Source organism: Mustela nigripes, chromosome 10 (genome assembly GCF_022355385.1).
Source record: "Mustela nigripes isolate SB6536 chromosome 10, MUSNIG.SB6536, whole genome shotgun sequence".
Taxonomy (NCBI): domain Eukaryota; kingdom Metazoa; phylum Chordata; class Mammalia; order Carnivora; family Mustelidae; genus Mustela; species Mustela nigripes.
In genome coordinates this window covers 2051072-2074931 of record NC_081566.1, presented here as the reverse complement: position 1 = coordinate 2074931, position 23860 = coordinate 2051072, and the positions used below count along the sequence as shown (strand labels likewise).

The following is a 23860-nucleotide window of genomic DNA, read 5'->3' as shown; positions in this document are numbered from 1 at the left end:
AGTCACAGTCAAAAGTTGCTCCTCAGGAGTTCATCACTGGAGGAGGGAATAGACATTTAAAGAAGTAATTATGACTAAGTAAGATAATGTTTTTTGGGCGCCTGGGTGGCTCAGTGGGTTAAGCCTCTGCCTTAAGCTCGGGTCATGATCTCAGGGTCCTGGGATCGGGCCCCACATAGGGCTCTCTGCTCTGCGGGGAGCCTGCTTCCCCGCCCCCCCCACCCCCACCTGCCTCTATGCCTACTTGTGATCTCTGTCAAATAAATAAATCTTTTTTAAAAAGAAGATAATGTTCGTTTGTCCTTAATCTATTTGCTTAGAATTTAATTTAATATAAAATTAAATTCTCTTTGTTTTCCCTGGTAAACCATTTCAGTAGTTAGGAGACATACCTTTCTTTCCTACTGAAAAGTGTTTATCTCAGAGAAGATGTAGTGAAAGACGTCATTTTAGTGCTTAAGCACCTATCATTACTGCCACCAGTGATTATAGCCGCAGATTTCTTTGAGAGCCAAAGTCTGATTGCACACCTAAATTCTAGTAGTAGAGAATTTGTGAAGTTTACTTTTAGATTTTGCCATTAACAATTAGTAATTCAAACAGATGTCTTTAATATATGTAGTTAATTGGTTTTATTGATTATTGTATAAATTAATTCTGACAGGTATTTTAATGTTCCCTTTGACCCAAACAAAGAGCCTCTAAATTAGTACTAATATCTGAGGGCCAAGGTAGTTCCTTTATAAGCTTACATAATATACCTATTTGTTTTCAATAGGAATATGATGAAGAATGGGCTAAGAAAATTCAGAGTGAAAAGTTTCGCTGGCATAACTCCCAGTGGCTGGAGATGGTAGAGAGCCGCCAGCTGGATGAGAGTGAGCAGTACTTGTACGGAGATGATCGCATTGAGCCGTACATCCATGAAGGGGACATTCTTGAAAGACCTGACCTCTTCTACAACTCAGGTAAGGTGATGACCAAAGCAAAATTAAATAGCTTGTGTGCCATAAATAGGGATTTTGGTCCACCAGCCTTGCTCGTTCCCAAGCTTTGGAAGCACTTCTTGTAGTATTTAAGTGGAGTTCTGCAAATAATTTTAAAAGTACCATCCATACACACCATGCAAACCTGTTAACTCACCTTTTTTTCCAACTTAGTCTTTGATGTGACCTCCATAAAAAAATGTTGTACCCAGGAACATTACTCTGAGTTTATTACTTTTTTTTTTTTTTTTTTACTTTTTTTTTCAGTGTTCCAAGATTCATTGTTTATGCGCCACACCCAGTGCTCCATGCAATACGTGCCCTCCTTAATACCCACCACCAGGCTCACCCACCCCCAAACCCAGTTTATTACTTTCTAGACTGTATAACTTAAAATGACATTCTCAGGGTTTTCATTTTTACTCTATTTGGGATTTATTTAAATGTATAACTTAGGGGTGCCTGGGTGGCTCAGTGGGTTAAAGCCTCTGCCTTCGGCTCAGGTCATGATCTCAGAGCCCTGGGATCGAGCCCTGCATCGGGCTCTCTGCTCAGCGGGGAGCCTGCTTGCCCCCACAACCCCGCCTGCCTCTCTGCCTACTTGTGATCTCTGTCTGTCAAATAAATAATAATCTTTTAAAAAAATGTAAACTTAACTAATTTATGTTTTGTTTTCCAATGTATTTCATTTTACCATGGTTTTGCTTTCATTTTGAACTAGTTAACTCTACTTGGTTGGGAAGATTTAGACACTTAAACCTTTTTCCTTCTAACTCTGCTAGTGTTTTTAGGGTAAAACTTAATTTTTATATAAATCATATACTTATAACTGTTGATTCTGTCATACTGCCTTTTCCAAGGATGAGCTTGACACAAAGATTTGGTAAGTTTCTGCATATTCTGGCTGTCAAAGTGTTGCACTGTTGCCAATACTAATATTACTTCATTGAACTCATTTAGTTGTGAGGAAGAAAACAATTTCTTTTTCTTTTTCTTTTTTTAAGATTTTATTTATTTAGTTGACAGAGAGGAACACAGCTAGAGAGGGAACACAAGCAGAGGGCTTGATCCCAGGACCATGGGATCATGACCTGAGCCAAAGGCAGACACTTAATGACTGAGCCACCCAGGCACCCCAGGAAAAGGATTTTTAATTAAGATCTGTAGCAGGTTGGATATGAAAAACATTAAAATATTGTGTCTCAATTAATGGCTTTTTCCCCCTGCTATGTATTCATCACACTTTATTTTCATAATTTTGTTTTGTGCAAATTGCCCATAAATACTGTATTATTTTTATACTTGGTATAGATACTAGAATCTTGGAAAATTGATACTTTACTTTAAAAATTAAATTAATTTATTCCAAACTGAACTTTACAGTAGTTATGAAATACTGCCTTGTGTTTCAAACCAGATGGAGTAGATCATTAATTTCAGCTAACCAGAATGCCTTAGTTCAGTAATGGCAAGCAGCTGTTCCTTACATATTCAGATATTCATGAAGTAAAATGATGTAAAATATATATGATATGAATTTTTTTTTCCAACCAGAATCAGAATTCTGTAGAATCAGGTTTCTTGCTTTGAAGATTGATGGCTACTTTTCAGTGTGAATCAATTACTAGTTTCCAAAATTGAATAAAACTTTTAACCATCTCAGTGTTCAACTTTGTTGTTTTAATATGATTAGAACTTCAGAACAAATTTCTAAAAATTTATACCACATTCCCAAAATTAATTTACATAGGTTAACCTCTTAAAGTGAAAATCATAAATATTTTTCTGAGATATTTTATAATTAAAATGTACAACTTGTGCTTTTGTGAGAGATCTGAATTATATATATTTTTATATATCAAAATTTAGAAGCAACCACAGCTGATGGGAAAATAAATAAATTCAAGCATTTGAGGAGTAGAATATAATCATTAGATATCCTTATTTTTTTTTAATCTCTGTAGACTGATGATCTGGTAGACATTTAACAGTGGAGGTTACATTGCAATGAGTTTAATAAAGATAAAGGTCTCATATCAAGCCATCTATATTATTTTAGTTTATTTGTTATTTTCCCTAGTTCGTGTCCATGAATAGTTCAACTAAATGAATCTGTGGTACCTCTTGATGCATATCATGAAACCTAGATAACAGCAGTCTCTTGTCTTTCACTGTGTGCAGTTGCATCTTCAGAAACACCAGAGAAATTTGTAAAACTGCAGATTTGTTTGAACACTTGAGCCATCTTATTCAAGTCCCCGGTATGCATGAAACTATAGGCTGCCTCTGATGAAAGCAGCCATAGTAGCTTTTCAGCCACAGAGGTGAAGTTAAGTGGCCTGTGATCCCCTGGGTCTTATCTTTTATGTTAAAATGAAATAGCATTTGTTGCTGCCTACTCATCAGTACTGCCCTCTATATTTTCAAACTGTTAAATATGTGAAAATACGTGTTTCTCTCTTTTTATTCTTTTTTTTTAAGATTTTATTTATTTATTTGAGAGAGAGAGAGAGATCACAAGTAGGCAGAGAGGCAGAGAAAGGGGGAAGCAGGCTCCTTGCCAAGCAGAGAGCCCCATGTGGGGCTCGATCCCAGGACACTGAGATCATGACCTGAGCTGAAGGCAGAGGCTTAGCCCACTGAGCCACCCAGGCGCCCCCTTAAAAAGCATCTTAGTGTTGTCACAAGAAAATAGGAATCTACAATCTCCTTTAGTTATGGTATTTTTTTCCTTAGAGTCTAAAATTATTGTGAATGTAGTCACTGAGTAATTTGCTATTCCATCATAAAAATGATGCTGTTTGCTTTAACATGTTTACCCACAGAGGAAGTATAATTTATAAAGCTGTCTTACCACTACATATTTCTAAATGACTTTTTTGTTGTTTTTTCATCAACTTGCTGAATCTTAATCTTAGCATTTAATATGTGAATATATTTCTGGAATATGAAGCTTACAATGTTTGTTTCTGTCTCAGGATTATTTGTAAAACCATAGTTTTCAGGGCGGCTGAGTGGCTTAGTGGGTTAAGCCTCTGCCTTCGGCTCAGGTCATGATCCCAAGGTCCTGGAATCGAGCCCCGCATTGGGCTCTCCGCTCAGCAGGGAGCCTGCTTCCTCCTCTCTCTCTCTGCCTGCCTCTCTGCCTACTTGTGATCTCTCTCTGTCAAATAAATAAATAAAATCTTTAAAAAAAAAGTTTTTTGTTTACCTGTATGTTTCTGTGATATGTCTTATAAGGTGTAGCTCGGTAAGTTTTGATTTTTCTATTTTAGCAATTTCTTTTTCTCAGTTTCTTCATTATTGATATCTGTTTTCTCCCAGACAGTCACAATTTCACTTTTGACTCATTCACTAAAAAGCCCAATATTATGCTTTTATTTGACTTTAAGAAATAAAGATTATTTCAGTAACAATATATATAAGAAGATACTGAGTTATTTTACCTTTTTTTTCCCAAGATCTTATTTATTAATTTGACAGATCACAAGTAGGCAGAGAGGCAGGCAGAGAGAGAGGAGGAAGCAGGCTCCCCGCTGAGCAGAGAGCCCCACGCAGGGCTCAAACCCAGGACCCTGGGATCATGACCTGAGCCGAAGGCAGAGGCTTTAACCCACTGAGCCACCCAGGCGCCCCTATTTTACCTTATTCACAATCTCTATAAGCCAGTTTTTTACTGGGTTGCAAAAATCAGAAGGTTGAAAACTGAGGGTTGCTGGGGGGAGGGGGCTTGGGAGAGGGGGATGGGGTTATGGACATTGGGGAGGGTATGTGCTTTGGTGAGTGCTGTGAAATGTATAAACCTGGCGATTCACAGACCTGTACCCCTTGGGATAAAAATATATGTTTATAAAAAATAAAATAAAATAAAATAAAATAAAAATCAGAAAGTTGATAAATTACCTGTGCTCCCGATAAATTTGCTTTGATTTCTTTCTTGCCCCAGTATAGACCCCATTTTACTCATAGTCCTATTTATCATCATTACTGGGAGCACCTCAAAAAGGTGTGTTGTGTAGCTGTGGTCTAAGAGGCTTCATATAATTGAGTAACCAAAAAGTTTATAAAGCTGTGCAGCTTACAAAGGGCTCTGGTGTGTATCATCTCTGTCTTCTGTTTGTTCTCTGGTAGTTTAAATGTTCCATGAAATTCTTTGGTTCCTTGTCGCTATCAAGGTTAGAGTAGGAGCTTTGGAAGAACATTCTTAGGTTTAGCTGGATTTTGTAATCAGGAATATATGATTCCTTTGTATTACTTCTATAAAAGAATTAATTTTGGATACAGAATGCTAAGAAACAAATAGGTAATTCCAAAGAAGTCGAGGTGTTTGAGTTGAGGATTTTATCTAAGATGGAATTTCACTTTTATTCCTCATTCTTTCACCTTTTTTTCTCATTCTAGTAAAGAAAGATTGCCCATACAGCAGAGCTGCCTAAATTTTGTCAAGACATTATAAAGGACACAGTAGAAGCTATAATTTACTGAATGAATTGCTGTGCTCTCAGATTATTAAAAATTAATATAAGTATAAAAGTTTATAAAATTGCTGGCTGAATCTTTAAACTTAGACATTTTTAGTTTGATCTCTATTTGATGAGCTTCTAGTTTGTAGTTCTCTGTATTTCCTTTATCCTTTTGCTACTCATTTTTCCCTTTGAAGACAGTGGGAGCTCCAAATCAAAATGAAGATGTTGAGAAATGGATGACAGTTTTTCATTTAATTTCTTCTTAATCCAGTTTACTTCATTAGGTCATGTTTCATATGTAAACTTTTAAAATACAATTCATGTGTCTTTTTATTTGGTTGTATTTATTTTCTGGGTATCAGAATCCTCTATAATACTAGCATGCTGAATATCTTTGTATTCACTTTCAAAGAGCGATAAATATTTTATTTTGGCACGCTACTTAGTTGTGTTCCTCGGAAATTCACAGATTCCTTAAAACTTGACCTTTAATTATTTGGTTTTAATTTAACAGAGGAACTTACTGATTTTTGTGGTCTTAACCTTGTTAATTTTAGCCGCACTCCTGTAAGAAGTCTTCAATCCATGTAAAATATTATTGCAACTGCTTAATTCTCAATCTGTTGTGTCTTGGCATTTCCCATAATTTCATTTTTTGTAACCATTTTTGTTTAGCTGGTCTTTTGATTTATTAACTTTTCGAGAACATGGAAACTGGACTAAATATTAGATACTTTTAAGCTACCTCTTAAATATTTAAAATTTACTAAATAAGAGATTATACCAAAGATACTCATTAGCAATTCAACAATTATATAATAATACAAATCTTTAGTATACGATATGTAACAAAAAAGTGGTACAGGGGTCGTACAGAAATACAAATCACCTCACTTAGTCACTTGCCAACACTATTACTTAATTTCACTTGCCAACACTATTACTTAATTTTATCATTCACTTGATTTGTAATAACTTTGCTCCTCAAATAGATTTTGTCATTAATTGCTACCAGTCTTTCAAGACTCAAATCAGTTATGCCTCTGCCTCCCTCCTCCCCAAGTAAGATTTTCTAACCCCTACAGAGCACAGCAATCTCTCTACACCTTCCTCTGCCTGCAGCGCTCATTCATTACTTACATCCATTCCTGCTGTGTGTCATTTATTAAATAAATGTATTATTTAATTGCATCTTAAGTGTTTGCCTTATGTTTCACTTAATTTAAAATTCTTGAAAACAGAAATTAGGTATTGGAACTTTTTGTAATTCCCCTAGAACCGAACAGAGTATTTTATGCAAGTGGTAGATGTAAATGACCATCTGGTGAGTAAATAATTTGCTGCTTACTATGCCAACTTTTTAAACAATGTTGTATGACCTAGCCCACATTTATCTATAGGTCACTTAACAACCCAGAATACTTTCAGAAAAGGAAACTTCAAAAGCCCTGCCAGCTTCCCAAGTAATTATTACAAAAGCCACATACAGAAATACATTTCTTTTTTTTTTTTTTTTTTTTTTTTTTTTTTTTTTTTTTTTTTTTTTTTTTTTTTTTTTTTTTTTTTCAGAAATACATTTCTTTTATGCCTTGGTCAGCCCAGAAACCATCACTTACAGCTTTTTGCCTCAAATTCTTTTCTTATTCTTAACTGATTCATAATTCTATCAATAATAGGTTATCTTAGATTATATTAGAGTAAATAAGAAAGTAGTATCTTTCTAAAGTAAGCAGGAAGCAATAATAAAGACTTAGATAAAGAAAAAGGAGTACTTTATAAACAAAGAAAAAGAACTTCTCAAAAGCAGAGTGGTGTAGAGCAAATTAGTATAGGTAGTCCAATAAATCTAATAACTCAGGGCATGACCAAAAAGTAATTGAAACTTATCATGAAGATTAAATCATCAAGGAGTAATATATTATGTTCATTATACTTTTTAAAAACACAGAGAATATAAAATACACTTCCAAACATTTCTAACCCAAGTTTGCGTGTGTATTTTAAGGCTGGCACTGAAAGTGTCGAGCAGTGCTTACTTAGAAATTAACTCACTTGAAATACCTAATTTCTTAATTATTCTACACAAATGAAGCAGTCTGGGTGTGAAATTACTCACACCATGTTGTTTACTGTCTCGTTGTCTTTGTTCATCCTGGTTTCTTAGCGGGGACCATCCTTACTATCACATACTACTTCACCTCACCCCTTATTTTTTCTCTGTTTTTATACAAGACCATAAGTCCCTTGGAGGCAGAGATTGTCTTATTTATCTCCGTGCTAGTGTAGTGCTACCACATAGTAGGTGCTCAATAAGTGTTCAGTTGTTTTGCTGCGTTGTTGTGAAGGCTTAAGTATGTATTGTCTTATCTTGGTCCCAGAGAGAGTAGCATGTCGTGCTAACATTTCTCTTTCCAGATTAAATATACAGATTATTTTCTGTTGTGTTACTTCTTAGCATTATTTCCTTTTTATTCCCTACCAATAAGTTTCACTAGTTACCAATTTTCCTTCTTTCTAGATGGATTAATTGCCTCTGAAGGAGCCATAAGTCCAGACTTCTTCAATGATTATCACCTTCAAAATGGAGATGTAGTTGGGCAGCATTCATTTCCTGGCAGGTAAATAGTCTTTCAAGAAAAATCTAATATATGGTGTTTCCCTTGTTTTTTGAAAAATTAGAATTCTCTTCACTCCCCCATTTCTCTGTTTTAATTAAAGAGGAAAAAAAAACCTCAATATTTTCAAGAACATGCTTGTTTGATATCAAATTAACTTATAGAGTCGCATTTTTTATATTTAAAAAATGAAGATTGCAGATCTGAAAAAAAAAAATGCTTCATCACTTTGGAAAATACAGGCTGTCCATTGAAATAGACAGTTCATTGCCAAATTAATGAACTCACATTGTTTCCTAAGTGCTTTCCAAAGCCAGGAAAATATAAGAACACAATACATGTATTTTAATAATTACTCAGACATCACTGTTTTTAAAAGTTGACACTTTGATTCAATTGAAGACTATTCTTCCCTGCATGGGATTCAAATAAAATATTTAAAAGAAAAAAAAAAAAAAAAAACATGGTATGCCAGCCTCATTCTACAATTACAGTGACGTTTCTCCCAGCAGATACTCACTCTGTTACTGGTGTCATAGATTTTTCAAATTTTAGCAGAAAGTGTGCACAATATTTTCCTCTTCATATCACTCTTAGGGGTGTAATATTTTCGATGTAGTCTGACTGTTGAAATTTCGCATTACACTGGTTCAGTGAATGGGTGGAGACTAGTTGCCCTTCAGACTCTTTTTTTTCTTTAAAAAAAATTATGACCAATATGTTATAATTCTTAATGATCACTTATAATAAGCCATTTTAATCCAATAATTAATGTAAACAAAATTGATCATCTGTCATGCGTAGTCTGTTTTATGAATATTCTTCATTTATTGCCACCTGCACAGCAGTGTTTTAAAGCAAGTATTATTGCAGCCATTTTACAAATGAAGAACTCAAGTCTCTAACAATTTAAATTTAAATAACCAAATCACATGAATAGGGTGGGAGAGAAGAAAGTTTGAACTCCGGTCTGTATGTCCCCAAAGTTTAGGTTCTTTCTAATATAAAATGATGCCTAACTTGGAAGGAAACATAGCATACAGTAGTTGACTTTTAAGTGTTTCGGTCTTTTTTTTTTTTTTATCACAGCTCACATAAAGCAATACATTTCATATTGCAACCTAGTGCAAGCACAAAGATATGCTATATATATGTTTATATATTTGTCTATATATATACATATCTATACATATAAGTAAAACAAAAAATTTGTTAAATGGTAATTATTCTTATTACCTGTAATGCACAAATATATATTGTTTTATCCTATTCTGTTTCATCTTTGAAATACAGATTGCAGCCTACCAATTTCAGAGTTCATTGATGGTTGTGACCCAAAGTTTAAAAGCATGTTGAAAACGTAGGAGTAGTACACGAAATGCAGTATAACATCATATATAGTTCCATATTCTTTAGTGGACTCAGGATTCTTTATTGGACTTTAAATAAATAATAACACTTCGGAAATAGTTTCATTGGTGTACTGGATTGTCATGGTAAGAAACTCCTTGCCTCAGGACATAAAAGTTAAACATGGTTAAATATCAGAAAGCATATGGCTTTTGATTGCTTCTGATGTTTCTGTCTGTATTAGCTATAATTATTTAAATAGAGGCTCTGTTTAATCATTGTAACTACTATACTCCATCATGTGACAATTCACTGTAAGTGTTTTCTGAAACATAATTGGAAAAGGAAGAAATGATTTGGGTGTATAATCCTAATTATTTATATTGAAATTTTTGCTGATAGCATTACGAGATCAATTATTGTGCCATTTATGTTTCACTGTGAACAAAAACATTATTTTGGTATCTCCTGCAGATCTTGCCAATTTAAAGAAAGCAGACTAATACTAATCATGCATTACTAATTTCAGAAAGACTTGCCTTCATTTTTTTAATATAATTACATGATTAAGAACCTGAAACTTTCATTAAAATTGAATATTCAAGCAGTGGACTTAGGAGCTCAATCAGCAAAACCTCATTTCTGGTTTTCAAAAATGGTCATTTTATAAAACAATAAAAGTGTTTTAAGAAATACAGGTACATTGGGGCGCCTGGGTGGCTCAGTGGTTTGGGCTGCTGCCTTCGGCTCGGGTCATGATCTCAGGGTCCTGGGATCGAGCCCCGCATCGGGCTCCCTGCTCCGCAGGAAGCCTGCTTCCCTCTCTCTCTCTCTCTCTCTCTCTCTCTCCCTGCCTCTCTGCCTACTTGTGATCTCTGTCTGTCAAATAAATAAATAAAATCTTAAAAAAAAAAAGAAAAGAAATACAGGTACACAGTAAAATGTAAATTATATATTGTGTCCAAAGGTTTCAGGATTTTATTCCCCAGTTCTGTTAATAACTTTTTTTTTAATTTATTTTTTATTTATTTTCAGCATAACAGTATTTGTTATTTTTGCACCACACCCAGTGTTCCATGCAATCCGTGCCCTCTATAATACCCACCACCTGGTTCCCCAATCTCCCACCTCCTCGCCCCTTCAAAATCCTCAGATTGTTTTTAATAACTTTTTTTAAAAAAAGACTTTGGGAAAGCCTCTTTCAGTTGCTTCGCAAGGAAAAAAAGTATTTCAGTAGCTTCTTTTACATCGTAAAAGATACATCACAGTAATGTTTGGCTTAAAGGATTAGCCACAAAACATACTGTAGACTATTTTTTCAAATCAAAGGAGTGAAATACTTACTTATTATAATCATTTTGATTTGAGAATTGTTGACCTGTAAAAAAAAAAAAAAACTTCCCCTGAGAAAGTTATGTCTTTCATCTCTTGTCTTTTGTAATTTTTCAGGCCTTAAATCACATAACTGTATCATTTTCTCTTTTTATTTCCAGAAGAAATAATTTACAATGAATTTCCTCAGTTTTTTGTAAGTAATAGATCAAATAACAAGGGACTGTAAATTGTATCAGCAGAGATACAGAGAAAGTATACAGTATAGCCAAATACTCATGGTTGCTTTTTGCTACATTTTGTTTTATTGACCTACTCTGGAATCATTTACTCTTTCTTTTATTCAGTCATTTTTGGTTAGTTAGGATTCTCTTTTAATAGGATTTCTATGCTCTTCTTTGATAGTAACAAACCATGGATCTAAACTCTGGCTTACTTTTTAATTCTGCAAAGATTTAAGTATTTTAAATTGCTACATAATTATTCACATACTTAGCATGATCATTTTTGCTGCATACTGTCCCAGATGTGAAATTTTAAACTAATGGCTACCTTTTAGCTTCTGATATCCAGTAGGTAAATTTAAAGCCAATTAGACCAAATAACATTGCCTTAAAATACTACTTTTGAAACTGTTTGCTTTAACAAAATAGGAATATTTTAAACAAAATGAGTATTTTTTGAGAAATGTGAACAGAGGGTATTGGACTCTTGTTCTTCATCTCCTTTGGAAAGATGAGAATATGCAGACTTCATGGGCAGCATGAAAAATTGGAGTTAACTATGAAATTTCTAAGTATAATGTCTTGATTGAATTCTGAATATTGAAAACACTGTTCTTTAAATACTTGTAAAAAGTGGAAACGTTACCTATTTTGAGGGGTTTTTTCCTTTAAATCAGGGAAATTGTCCAGATAACTTAAAAAATTTTGCCTCTTAACTTTATCATATGTCTTTGATAAAGAAGCACTGTCAAGTTAAAGAATGTTTTAAAAGTTAATGTATAAATGTGAATTTTTATCTTTACCATTGTTTTTAATGATTCGAGAATGTGAAATGATATGACAGTGCCAAGTGGCGTGCTCTCCAGCTAGTATTCATGGCTTCTCTGTCCTTGTAGTTTTTTAACATATTAGTTCCAGTGGATTCATGTAAAGTAGATGATCCCACATTCCTGAAAAGTAAAAAATAAATTTCTAATTTGTATGATAAGAGAGGTTTTTTTAATTGGTCAAAGAAAAATTCTTCACTTTATTCCTAAAATGACAAAGTTTAGTAATAGGACACTAAGCCAAATTTAGAGAATTATTTAAACCGCTTAAATAGGTATTTTTTTCTTAAAAATCTAAGTCAGGGGATCCTTCTTAATCTGAATGCCTACACTTTTGCAATAAACCAAGGCAGTTTAATTGGAAACAGTGAAAATTGTTAAACTCATCTATCCTATTCTGCAGGGGAGACTGGATGTTTGATAAAATAGATACTGGCAGTTGGACAGCAAAAGCTGGGTTTTAGACATGTGTCACTATCGGTTTGAACCTCTTGGCGCCAGAATTTCCCGACATTTAGAGGTGATGCAAAATACATTAGGGCTCCAAGGCATTAGCTATAGAGTTGCCAATCCCAAAGGGTTAGATGTAAATCTCCTCCCCAACAACACTCCCCCGAAAAAATCTGAATTGGTGTTAGAAAGTAAAGTGGAACTTGCTATTAAAGCTAATTAAAAATAATAGGAGTAGGACTCGCTTATTTTCCTCTTATATACAATATATCTGCACCATATTTTTGAACCGTTTTTTTATTATAACTCTTACTTTTCAAGACTAACAAGAACCTCATGTTGAGTATTTTTAAACTGCTTCCAGCTTTTACAAATCAGTTTTTGTTGCAGTAAAAATGGTCCATTTTTCTTTTATAGGAATCCAATTTTCATAAACTGGGAAAAAAATTGCAGAGACTGCTTAGGTTTCCTTGGGGCTTTGAAAAATATTTTTCAGAGGGCCTGGAGTTCTTCTTTGTGATTGGCACAGTGATGTCATTTACTGACCATTTCACTGGAGTCAAAGATGAAATAGATGTTTGCATTATCTGAGCCATCTGATTCTTACACTTTCATTTTCTGTGTTTTAGATAGCTTTTCTCTTTCTTTCCTTTCCTGAGAATACTTTGACATTAACTATTCTGTCCATTGTATACATTATATATTATATATACACACATTTTAGTCCATTCTTTCTAATTTATTTTTTCAAACATTTAAGTCACAGTTGAAATGGTAGTAACACTTTTTAAAATCATCCTGAGTAGAACTAACAAATTAATATATAGAGAAAATCTTTTATCCAAATTTTAAAATGTGTAATTTTTCCTGAGACAAGGATTCTACATGTCAAAATTAGACTTATTTCTTTAGCTTTCAGGCCACTTTAGTTATATTCAGCTATTTAGTCAGTTTTTTCATTTGAAAAAAGTAACCCCAAAATTACATACTCTGTCTAGATGCCATTGTGTAATGTTTACAGAACTACATATTATTCTTAGAACTGTTTATTATGAGACTATTTCAAAGCAGTTATTCAAAGAAGAAATCAAATTATTGTCTTACTTACAACCCTTAATTTGGCAAGTCAAGAAGTTCTTTTATGGGACACCTGGGTGGCTCAGTGGGTTAAGCCGCTGCCTTCAGCTCAGGTCATGATCCCAGGGTCCTGGGATCGAGTCCCGCATTGGGCTCCTTGCTCAGCAGGGAGCCTGCCTCTCTCTGCCTCTGCCTGCCTCTCTACCTGCTTGAGTGCTTTCTCTCTCTCTCTTTCTGACAAATAAATAAATAAAATCTTTAAAAAAAAAAAGTTCTTTTATATTGAGAGAAATGTACATATGCCTATAAAATCCCCTCTTTGATAAGTTCTGTATCAATTTTAATTGATAACCCATACTCTTCTATTCTAATAAAGTTTTAGTGACCTTCATTACTGAGTAAGTAGTATAGAAATTATATGGAAGGATCAAAAGAAAATGAAAAGAACTTCCTAGAAATAGTTCCTTTGAATGACATTGAGGCCAGCCATTTGTTCAGCAGCATTTTAGGAACTAATGAATTGGTATGAATTGGTATGGTATTACTTATGAAATCCTTTACAGATAATCATTCACTAAAATACTACTGTATTTAGTGTGCTATTGAATTTTTATCAAAAATTATTATAGGGGTACCTGGTGGCTCAGTGGGTTAATCCTCTGCTTTTGGCTCAGGTCATAATCTCAGGGTCCTGGGATCAAGCCCTGCATCGGGCTCTCTGCTCAGCAGGGAGCCTGCTTCCCCCTCTCTCTCTGCCTGCCTCTCTGCCTACTTGCCATCTCTCTCTCTATGTCAAATAAATAAATAAGATCTTTAAAAAAATTATCATAGCTTTTTATTTATTTATTTGCTTATTGATTTTTCCAAGAGGAGAACATTCATGAGAAGCCTTTTTAACAAACTCCCAGCTTTAGTGATTTTTTCAGACATGGTGATTGCAAAATAAAGCAGCCAGATTCCATTTTCACCTATCAATTGCCAAAATTTCTTTAATACTAATACCTACCCTACGAGCAAAGAAGTACTCTGATATACCTCTGTGGGAATTTAAATGGGTAAAATCTTTATGGAATGTATTTGGTAATAGAAAGATCCTTACCTTGTTCCCTTCCTATAGCTCTGTAATTTCATTTCTAATGGCTTATACTTATGAAGTTATTAGATAGGTAAACTATTAAAAAATAAGTGATCATATGTCAAAGTGTATGTCACTGAGTCTAGTAAATGTAGTGTACCCTTATCTAATTGTGGAGTAAATGTTATTTTTAGCACCTGCTTTTGTGCCACATGATTTTATTCAGATTATATTACACCAGTGTTCTGATTTAAGAACATAAATATGTAGGCCAAAATAGGTTAAAATATATTTAACAATAGGTAATCACTTTACATTACACTCTCCACTTTTTAAAGAACTGATCACAGAGATCTTTTAACTTGTTTTTTCCTTTTTGAAAATTCTTTTAAAAAATGTTATTCACCCATAATGTTTTAATAGCACAAAGCGAATATAGCACTGCCACATCTCTGATTTCTAGTAATGAAAGTCGGCAGTCTGTTTGGAGTATTTGGTCATTCCATTTATATTCATTTGCATGTATTAAAACATTATGACAAGAGATTCATTGGTTTAATCTTAATATGTAAACATATTTTCATTTTAAGATAAGCCTATTACTAAAGAATGTATAATATTAAAAGACAAAAACTTACTGGCTGCTTTGTATATGCAAGACACAATTGTATATCTTATTGACTCTCTGTTCTTGGCATACACATTTGCATAGGTCCCTAATATTTATTCTTGGCTGTATCTAGTTTGGGTTATTTGCAAGAGTTACTTCTTAGTTTAAATGCAATTTTGTGAAGTCATGATTAAAACACTTAGAGTAGGGACGCCTGGGTGGCTCAGTTGGTTAAGCAGCTGCCTTCGGCTCAGGTCATGATCCCAGCGTCCTGGGATCGAGTCCCGCATCGGGCTCCTTGCTTGGCAGGGAGCCTGCTTCTCCCTCTGCCTCTGCCTGCCATTCTGTCTGCCTGTGCTTGCTCTCGCCCTCTCTCTCTCTGATAAATAAATAAAATCTTAAAAAAAAAAAAAAACAAAACACTTAGAGTAGAACTTCTATATAGAAGCTGATGGAATTGGGTAACCAACAATATTCTATTTACTTTGAAAAGTTGCTCTGTTTCAGGATATATGATTTGGTCTAAAAATACCCAAATCTGTGCAAATTTTTATTATAATTGTATTGTTATCCAAATAGCTTTGTTCTTAATATATGTAAACATGTATTTCAAGCCTAGTAATCAGTGCTATAATTATAATATAATAATACTAATTCTAAATTCTACCTCCCTTCATCAATATTAACAAATCAGAAATACATGGTGAGGGGTGCCTGGGTGGCTCAGTGGGTTAAAGCCTCTGCCTTCGGCTAAGGTCATGATCCCAGGGTCCTGGGATAGAGCCCCTCATCGGGCTCTCTGCTCAGCGGGGAGCCCGCTTCCCCCCTCCCCTCTCTCTGCCTGCCTCTCTGCCTACTTGTGATCTCTGTCTGTCAAATAAATAAATAAAATCTTAAAAAATATATATGGTAAAAATTTTTAAAATCAATAGAACCACTTGTAAGAAATAATACCATGTGACAGGTAAAATTTTATCTAAGGTAATGAAATTTTACTTTTAAACTTGTGGTATGGTGAAAACAGGAGACTAACACAGTTCTGATGAGAAAATTAAACCAATGCAAGAAAGTTATTTTTACACTGTGAGACTCTTGCTATAACAATTCTTGCATTAAATTGCATTTTTCTTTCTAAATACTCTCATAGCAATTCTGCCAGTTGTTTTTTACTTCAGAAGATGGAATGTCATAGGAGGAACCTTCTAAGTTTCAAGAAATAAGATGTTTAAGGATTTTTGTTTTTGTTTTTGTTTTGCTTTTTTTTGGTCTAAGTCAAAGTATGCAAAGACTAATAACTTGCATTTGGTTAGCATTTATATCCTCGTGTATTTCATTTAATTGTCAATAGTGTGTGAGGGGAAGAGTAGTATCATCCCTATTTTAACAAACGTAGAAAGGAAGACTTAGAGATTTTTAAGAAACTAGTCCAAAACCAGATAGCTAATAAGGAAGCCTTTACTCTTACACCATTATGACCTCCAAAAGTCAAGCAGATTTATTAGTCTGACAGTGAACTGTGCTTTAGCGTATCTTAGAGTAAATGTTACAAAAATGCAGAGTAAGATATGTAGTCTTTGTTATGCAGCATGACATTGTTTACCTACTTCAATTCATATGACATTGTTTATTACAAATCGGTGCTTCAGATTGCTCGGAGGCAAGTTGTTAAAAATGTATTAACACATTAACTGATTAATTCACTACTATTAAATTGTCTTAGGTACTTAGTTCATTAGGTTCTCCACAGAATAATCTAGTCCTATAAAAAAGGAGGATGAAATGAGTAAAATAATCTCAGTCTATGAAGGCTAATATCTCATGCAAATCATTTATTTAGCCAATTAACCAATGTAAATGTTTAGATACATGATGCTGTTGTTTTATGCCTAAACACGAATTCTCAGATACTAGTTTTACTTGTCTTACTTATTTAGACATTTTATAGAGACAGTTTCTTTCTAGCCTTTAACAAAGGCAAGGAAATTTGGTTCTGCTACTTGGACACTAATGATTTGCATTTCCCAAGGAGAATTGAATTAGGTTTTATTAGTAAATTGGGCCCATAACTTTTAAGGCCAGATTTTATTAGATTATCACACATCAGCATTAGCAAATTGTAAACGTTACTGTAATACTAGCCAAAATTCGAGGCTTAGAATCCTGGAAACTTGGGAAGATGTTTTATCCTAGAGAAATTATACTCCTGACTTGGAAAAATATTTTAAGTGATTTACTTTCCTTTGGAAATTTAGAAGCAAGAGAAGTTGGCAACAAAACTACCCTCGTTAAGTTTCTGGTAATTTTCAGTCTGTTGCAGAGCAGTTTTAGAGGCATACTTGTTAGCTATATATAAAGTACAAAAAGATGCTCCCAAAGACACCCAAATTTATTGTCACTTTATTAGGACTTTTATTTAGATGAAATTCAGCATAACTGAGTCTATAAATTAAAGAAAAGTAATATGACTATGACTACATCCTATAAAAATGTTAACACATCAATTATGGTGTAGCTTTGTACTAGAAGAAATGACATGGGAGTTAATGCAGTCATGACTGGGAAGTTAATTATATCACCACCTTTTAAGAGTGATTATCTAGTGTTAAAGTTTATACATTTTTATATGTATTAATCACATTTTTGTTGACTCTAGAGTTATATAAAAATTAGTTGTAAATTTAAGTGGAAAGAAAGTCCAAAGTTCATCAGCAGATACAACTGCTTTTGTGACATGCTCTTAGTTTAAAAAAAAAAAAAAAAAGTTTTTTTTTAAAGGAATGGGATGTAATTACCATTATAAAGGCTTGCTTAATGACATTCTAATCAAAACAACAAAATTATAAGCAATTTGATAAACACTACCACCCTCTCCAAAAAAATAAGAGGAAAACACAGTATGTCATCTCTTATTTCCTGTAAATCTGGATTCAGTGATAGTGAGCTTACTCCTAAACTCAGAGATATTTTCTAATCTAAAGTTGACTTATTGTAGTTTATCTGTGATTTGATTGATTTAACAATGTGATTTAAGTATTTGTGAACAGTTGTTAAAAATTCCTTATATTAGAAATGTTAAACCAAATATTTTTTTCTTATTTGTTTTAAAGAACATGCAGTCTAGACCCTATAGGTTTTTAAATATAATATTAATTAATTCCCATATTCCCCATACTGCCCGTAGTCCTTCCAGATGTGCTATTACAAATAGCTTACCCTGCATATATGAGCCATATGGGTTCTGTAAACTGATTTGCACTTATTTTGAATAGGAATTGTATAGATTGCAGATGAATTATTAAAGTATATGTATAATTGCCAAATAAATCTAAGAGCAAAATATTAAACTGTAGTAAATGAGAAAAGAATGTACAAATGAAGACCTGCCTGCTTTAATAAGTTTAGTGGTTACCTTCTCAGTTTCAACCAAAAGAATTCCTTTTTAAAAAATTTTTTTGGTTATTGTGTTAAAAAAAAATCTATAAAACTGCTTACAGAAGTATCTAAGACAAAAACAAGGAAATATAATGTTCTAAACTCAGCCGGTCCAAACCACTTGAGCTGCTGTGACAGCTCATAAAACGGAGAGTAGTTTTTAACTGGGCTCTGTTTTACATTGCCAGAGTGAATTTTCCTTGCAGGAAGTAGCCAGAGGGTTTATTTAGTTTCCAGTGCATGGCTTTGATCTTTCTGTACTGTCACATCTCGGGTTACATAGCCCTTTTCACTGCAGTAAATCTGCAACAGTTAATGAGAATAAAATTTCCTCCTCCTCACTGATCGAATGCTGTTAAATGCCAAACCACAGCCAACTGCATATTTGCAAAATTTTAGCTACAATGTATGAAAACAGTGCAATCAATTTAATCTTGTTGTCTTTGTAATTCATTTTATTGGGCTTTCTTTTAAGTGACCTACTTTATCAAGTAAGGGGTTGCAGAGCCAAACCTGGGAGAAAGATTTAGAATGTTAATAAACTGAAGGGAGAAAGGTGTGTGTGTTGAGGAGGAGGAGTGAAGAGGTGGGTGCATGTGCATGTACACCACCATTGAGATTCAAACCGGGTCCCCTTCAATGCTTTGGAAAGACCAAGCCTTCCTTTCTCTTCACATAAAATAAGCTGATTTGTTACTACTTTGATTATGTTGTATGTTCCATTTCAACATAAATTTGTACCTAATGAATTTATTTAATAAGTCAGAACATTATTTTTCACTTTTGATTGTAGAGAAGATTCTATAGTATTTAGTGGAATTTATTATTAGAGCTGTTCTTAAAGTAAAAATATTTTTATAAGAATCCACTGAACTATCTTAATCAAATGGGTCATACTTAGTAATATTATAAATCTCTTGAATAAACCAATGGAAATTCAAAATCACAATAAGCAAGCTGAATTTAATACATTATTAAATATATATATCTGCATACTGAAGTACATTAAAATCTTATTATTTTTTTTTACTTTCTCTTTTGGCTACAGTGAAATCTCAGTTGAGGCATTATTTGACTCAGTTACTATATGTTGTTAACTTATTTCACTCACACCTTTAATCTTTTCTTCTGTCTTGTTTTGTAGTGGGTAACAGAAATTTAACTTCCCTCTCAAGAAATTCACGCTTAGAGGCCATTTTAAGTTATAACTATTGATAAATATGCTCTCTTAATATTTTATGATTATATAGATCATATTTAAATATATAAATAGGATATATTATAGAATAAATTATATATAAAAGAAAGCAAGCTGCCTTTAGTTTCTCACCATTGAAGTCACAGTACTGTCAATAGCCATCTGTTTCCACAAAGTAAGGCATTTCTACTCTCATAAAAGTAAAAATGTTGGGATAAATCAATAGTGCATAGTACCCATTCATTGATTTAGATCACTGTCATAAAAACAATCATGAAAATTACTGAAACTCAGAATATTTCTGAATTGGAGGCAGTCAAGTTGCATCTGATAAAACAGAGGGAGGCCCTGCTTTGGGAAGAGTGCCAGTTGTGAGTTTCCCCAGAAGAGAGGAGGAGGTAGGAGGGCAATGGCTGGAAGATTTTAAAGGCCTTGGGCCTTTCCAGCCGATGTTAGACATAGTGTAGAAATATTGAACTTTAAGATTTTAGTTTGTTCTCTTGGAATTATTGTGTTTTCCAATAAGCCTGTCTGTGCACTTAAACCACATCATCATTTGCAAGTAAAAAAAAATGATTGAGGCTGAAATAAAATTTTAGCCTCTGTATCTGGTAGGGAAGGCTGTTCTATAGTCTGTTTCTTTGTTTTTCTGCCACTTTAAATCTGCATCAGACCATTAGTCCATTCCCCTCCCAAAATTCTATATTTGAAAGTCCACAGAAAATTTCTGCAAAGCAAGCATTAATTTTTTTGAAGTTTTTGTTGTTCTTTAAAAAAGAAAATCTTAACTAAGTGAAGCTGCTCAAAAAAAGTTTGTTTCTGGAACATGAACAGTCCAATCCAGTTTTAAACTACTGGAAAGGAATAAAAACAACACAGGCTTCAATACCATAGAGACTCAATCCTTATTCAAATTGTATTATTTGAAAAGTTATTCTCTAAAATGATTTCACATCTGTCTACAATCAGATATGTTGATTAGTAGTGATGGTAGTTACTGAAATACAGTTGGTGAGTGCCAGGCAGTATGTGGATTGCTGTTTATTACATTCCTTATCTAATTTAATCTTCACAGGGAAGAAGACATTGTTCTTAAGAAAACTAAAGTCCAGTCAGTTCGTTTTGCTCTGAATTCCATCTCTTCTCGCCTTCTCGAGGACTTCGTCTGTGCCCCCTTCTTTCCCTCTGCAGGGTCAGTTCTGCCGGCTCATGATCGTCATCTGGAACCCCCCAGTTAAATGCTCTTCGGCTCCACATCACGTTTTATCTACTACTCATTTCTCACTGCTTTCATGTAATATTCCTCAAAAGACTCCCATCTACCCTTCGGTTCGCCAGTCTAGTTGAAATAATCAGTAATCTTCATATTGCCAGGTCCAGTGGGCCCTTCTCATCTTTAACTCAGCAGTGTTTCGCACAGATGTCAAGGCCCTGCTTTTTAAATCTGTCTTCTTTCATCTCTCAAGATACCCCATTTTTCTGATTATCCACTGAGCCCTTCTCCATTTCTTTCCAGTGTCCTGTGCTGGATATTCCTCCTCCTTTTCACCTTTAAACAATGCTTACTTCAGGACTTTGGCTTTGTTCTATATGACACCCACTACCAAAAGGTTTTCATCTAGATTCTGTGGCCTTAGATACTAACTATAAGCTTGTGTTTTCATCTGAGACCTCTTCTCTGAGCACCAACCATTCCTGTCACTATTTAACACATTCAGTTGAATGTTTCATAAAATCAACTGTAACTTTGATTTCTTACGTACAAATAGGTCCTCCCCTAATCTCCCATCTCAGTGAATGTAGGTCAAGCCATAGACCTTGAAGCCTTTCTTGGTTCCTCCCTTTTCCTCAACTACTACTTCCTCAGAGTCTTTTTCTGACGAAACTATCAAAGCTGCTCTTTCTCCCCCATCCTCTAGTCACTGTTGTAGCACGCGAATCATCTGTTTTGTGGCTCACTTGTTTATCTACCTCTTTCCACAAGAATGTAGTCTCCAGAAGACCCAGAACTTAGACTTTCTTATTCAAAGTTATATCTATAGTGCCTGGCAGAATCTGGTTCTTGGTACTTATTTGTTTAATAAATGAGTCAGAGCCATTACTTAAACACATACATGTCTTACTCCATTTCCCATGCTGTATTTTATTTTCAGTGTTAGCTTTTTTGTTACAGTGTCTTAATTTTATATTTAATTTTTACCATTTCAGTAATCTTTCAAATGTACAATGCAGAGTATTTATTATATATGTAATTTATATATATATATAATATATATATATATATATATATATATATATATATATATATATATAAAATCTGCTTGTATTATAAAATTTGGGATAGGAACCTGTGCTATATGAGAAAATTTTGAACGACCCATATAAGATAAAAGCTGTCTTTTGAATTGCAGTATTTTATACAAATAAAGATGCTTGCCTTTGTAGTTAGGATTGAATTAAGGAATTCTTCGTATCCATGCCTTATAGTACTACATATCTATTTTAATCTACTAAGAAATACTCATCTATACTGAATGTAAGCATTCTCTACCATAAAAAAATTTTATTGCCAAAAGGGATATTACAAGTTTTACATTAGTTTTCATTACCAAATAGCTTATGTTCTATTAGAAACAAATTCTATGTCATACTTAAAATGAGTAAAAGGGGATTTCTTTAATATTACTTTCCTTTTGCTGGGTCTTAAGTAACGATGACCTATTGGTAATCAGTAAATCAGGAGTATAGCATTTATGCCCTTGGAGGTTATTTTGTTATTTCTGAAAGATACCTTTAACTTTTACTTAAAGAAATTTAATGAAATTATAGAGTAATGACAAATGAAATTGACTTTATAGAGTATAAAATAAAGATATGTTCTAGGTAAGGGCGTTCATTAAATGTTTTCACACTTATATTTTCCTTTACTCAGTAACCTTGTTAATTGACAAGCACTTGAATGGGCTCTAGGGATATAGAATCAGTGACAAATGATCACTTTCCCTTTGAGAAGCTTATAGTTCAGGGTTTAAACATAATTTTTTGAAATGACTTACAATATCCTACTTATTATTCTCTGTATCAGCTTTCTTTGAAAACATTTAAGGGTACTGTGTTAGCTGGCTTAGAAAGGAAATTAAGGAATTAATACTAAATCTAATACATTTTATGTTATTCCTACTCCTTGATTAAATAAATGAATAATTAATAAATTTAATTGATTAAGATGATTACTAAATTTAATCATTAATAAATGATTTAATGAATAAACAAATGCACTGTACACTTCTGAATTGTCCTTAATCTGTAGAGGACACAGAATTAATCTTTAGGGGGCGCCTGGGTGGCTCAGTGGGTTAAGCCGCTGCCTTCGGCTCAGGTCATGATCTCAGGGTCCTGGGATCGAGTCCCGTATCGGGCTCTCTGCTCAGCGGGGAGCCTGCTTCCTCCTCTCTCTATCTCTCTGCCTACTTGTGATCTCTCTCTGTCAAATAAATAAATAAAATCTTTAAAAAAAAAAAAAAAAGAAAAAAAGAAAAGGATGCCACCATATCTTAGCAAACAGGTTGTAAGAATATGCTGTTTGGAGCATTGCCATTTCCTAACTTACTTCCATTACAAAGGATTATACACCTTTAGTATTTTTTTTAAGAAAAAAAATTAGATAATCTGATTATGTTATATGTCAGTTATATCTCAAAGCTGGAAAAAATAAAGTTAAAAATTTTTAAAGATGTCATGATGAATTTTCTTAGATAACAAAGCAAATAGAGGGACAGATTCAGATTTTTTTTGCATTTTAAGATAAGCAGAGCAGGGCGCCTGGGTGGCTCAGTGGGTTAAGCCGCTGGCTTCGGCTCAGGTCATGATCTCGAGTCCTGCATCGGGCCTCTACTTGTGATTTCTCTCTGTCAAATAAATAAACAAAATCTTAAAAAAAAAAAAAAAAAAAAAGATAAGCAGAGCAATACTTGACAAAGAACCACATCATTACTGAAATAAACCTTTTGAGTTATATAGGCTCTTTAATAACACATTATACTTGAATGGTGTGGTAATTCCCTAGAATTTAATCACTTCATTAGAACAGTAGGCACTTTGGAAAGGTTGGTCCAGACAGCAACTTGATGTGTCTTTGTAATAGAGACAATGCCTCTTTATAAATACATCAGTGTCTTTGTAATAGAGACAATGCCTCTTTATAAATACATCAGTGTC

At 33.8% G+C, this 23860-nt stretch overlaps 1 protein-coding gene across 4 annotated transcripts in view; it reads left to right on the top strand.

The window, feature by feature from the left end:
- The window catches only part of KIFAP3 (kinesin associated protein 3), a 163948-nt gene that overhangs the window by 125434 nt on the left and 14654 nt on the right, over positions 1-23860 (top strand). For all 4 annotated transcript variants that reach the window (XM_059412420.1, XM_059412424.1, XM_059412423.1 and 1 more), the window contains exons 18-19: positions 779-968; positions 7971-8070. In XM_059412420.1, the coding sequence (XP_059268403.1) occupies positions 779-968; positions 7971-8070 (290 nt within the window). The remainder of the gene's footprint in view (positions 1-778; positions 969-7970; positions 8071-23860) is intronic.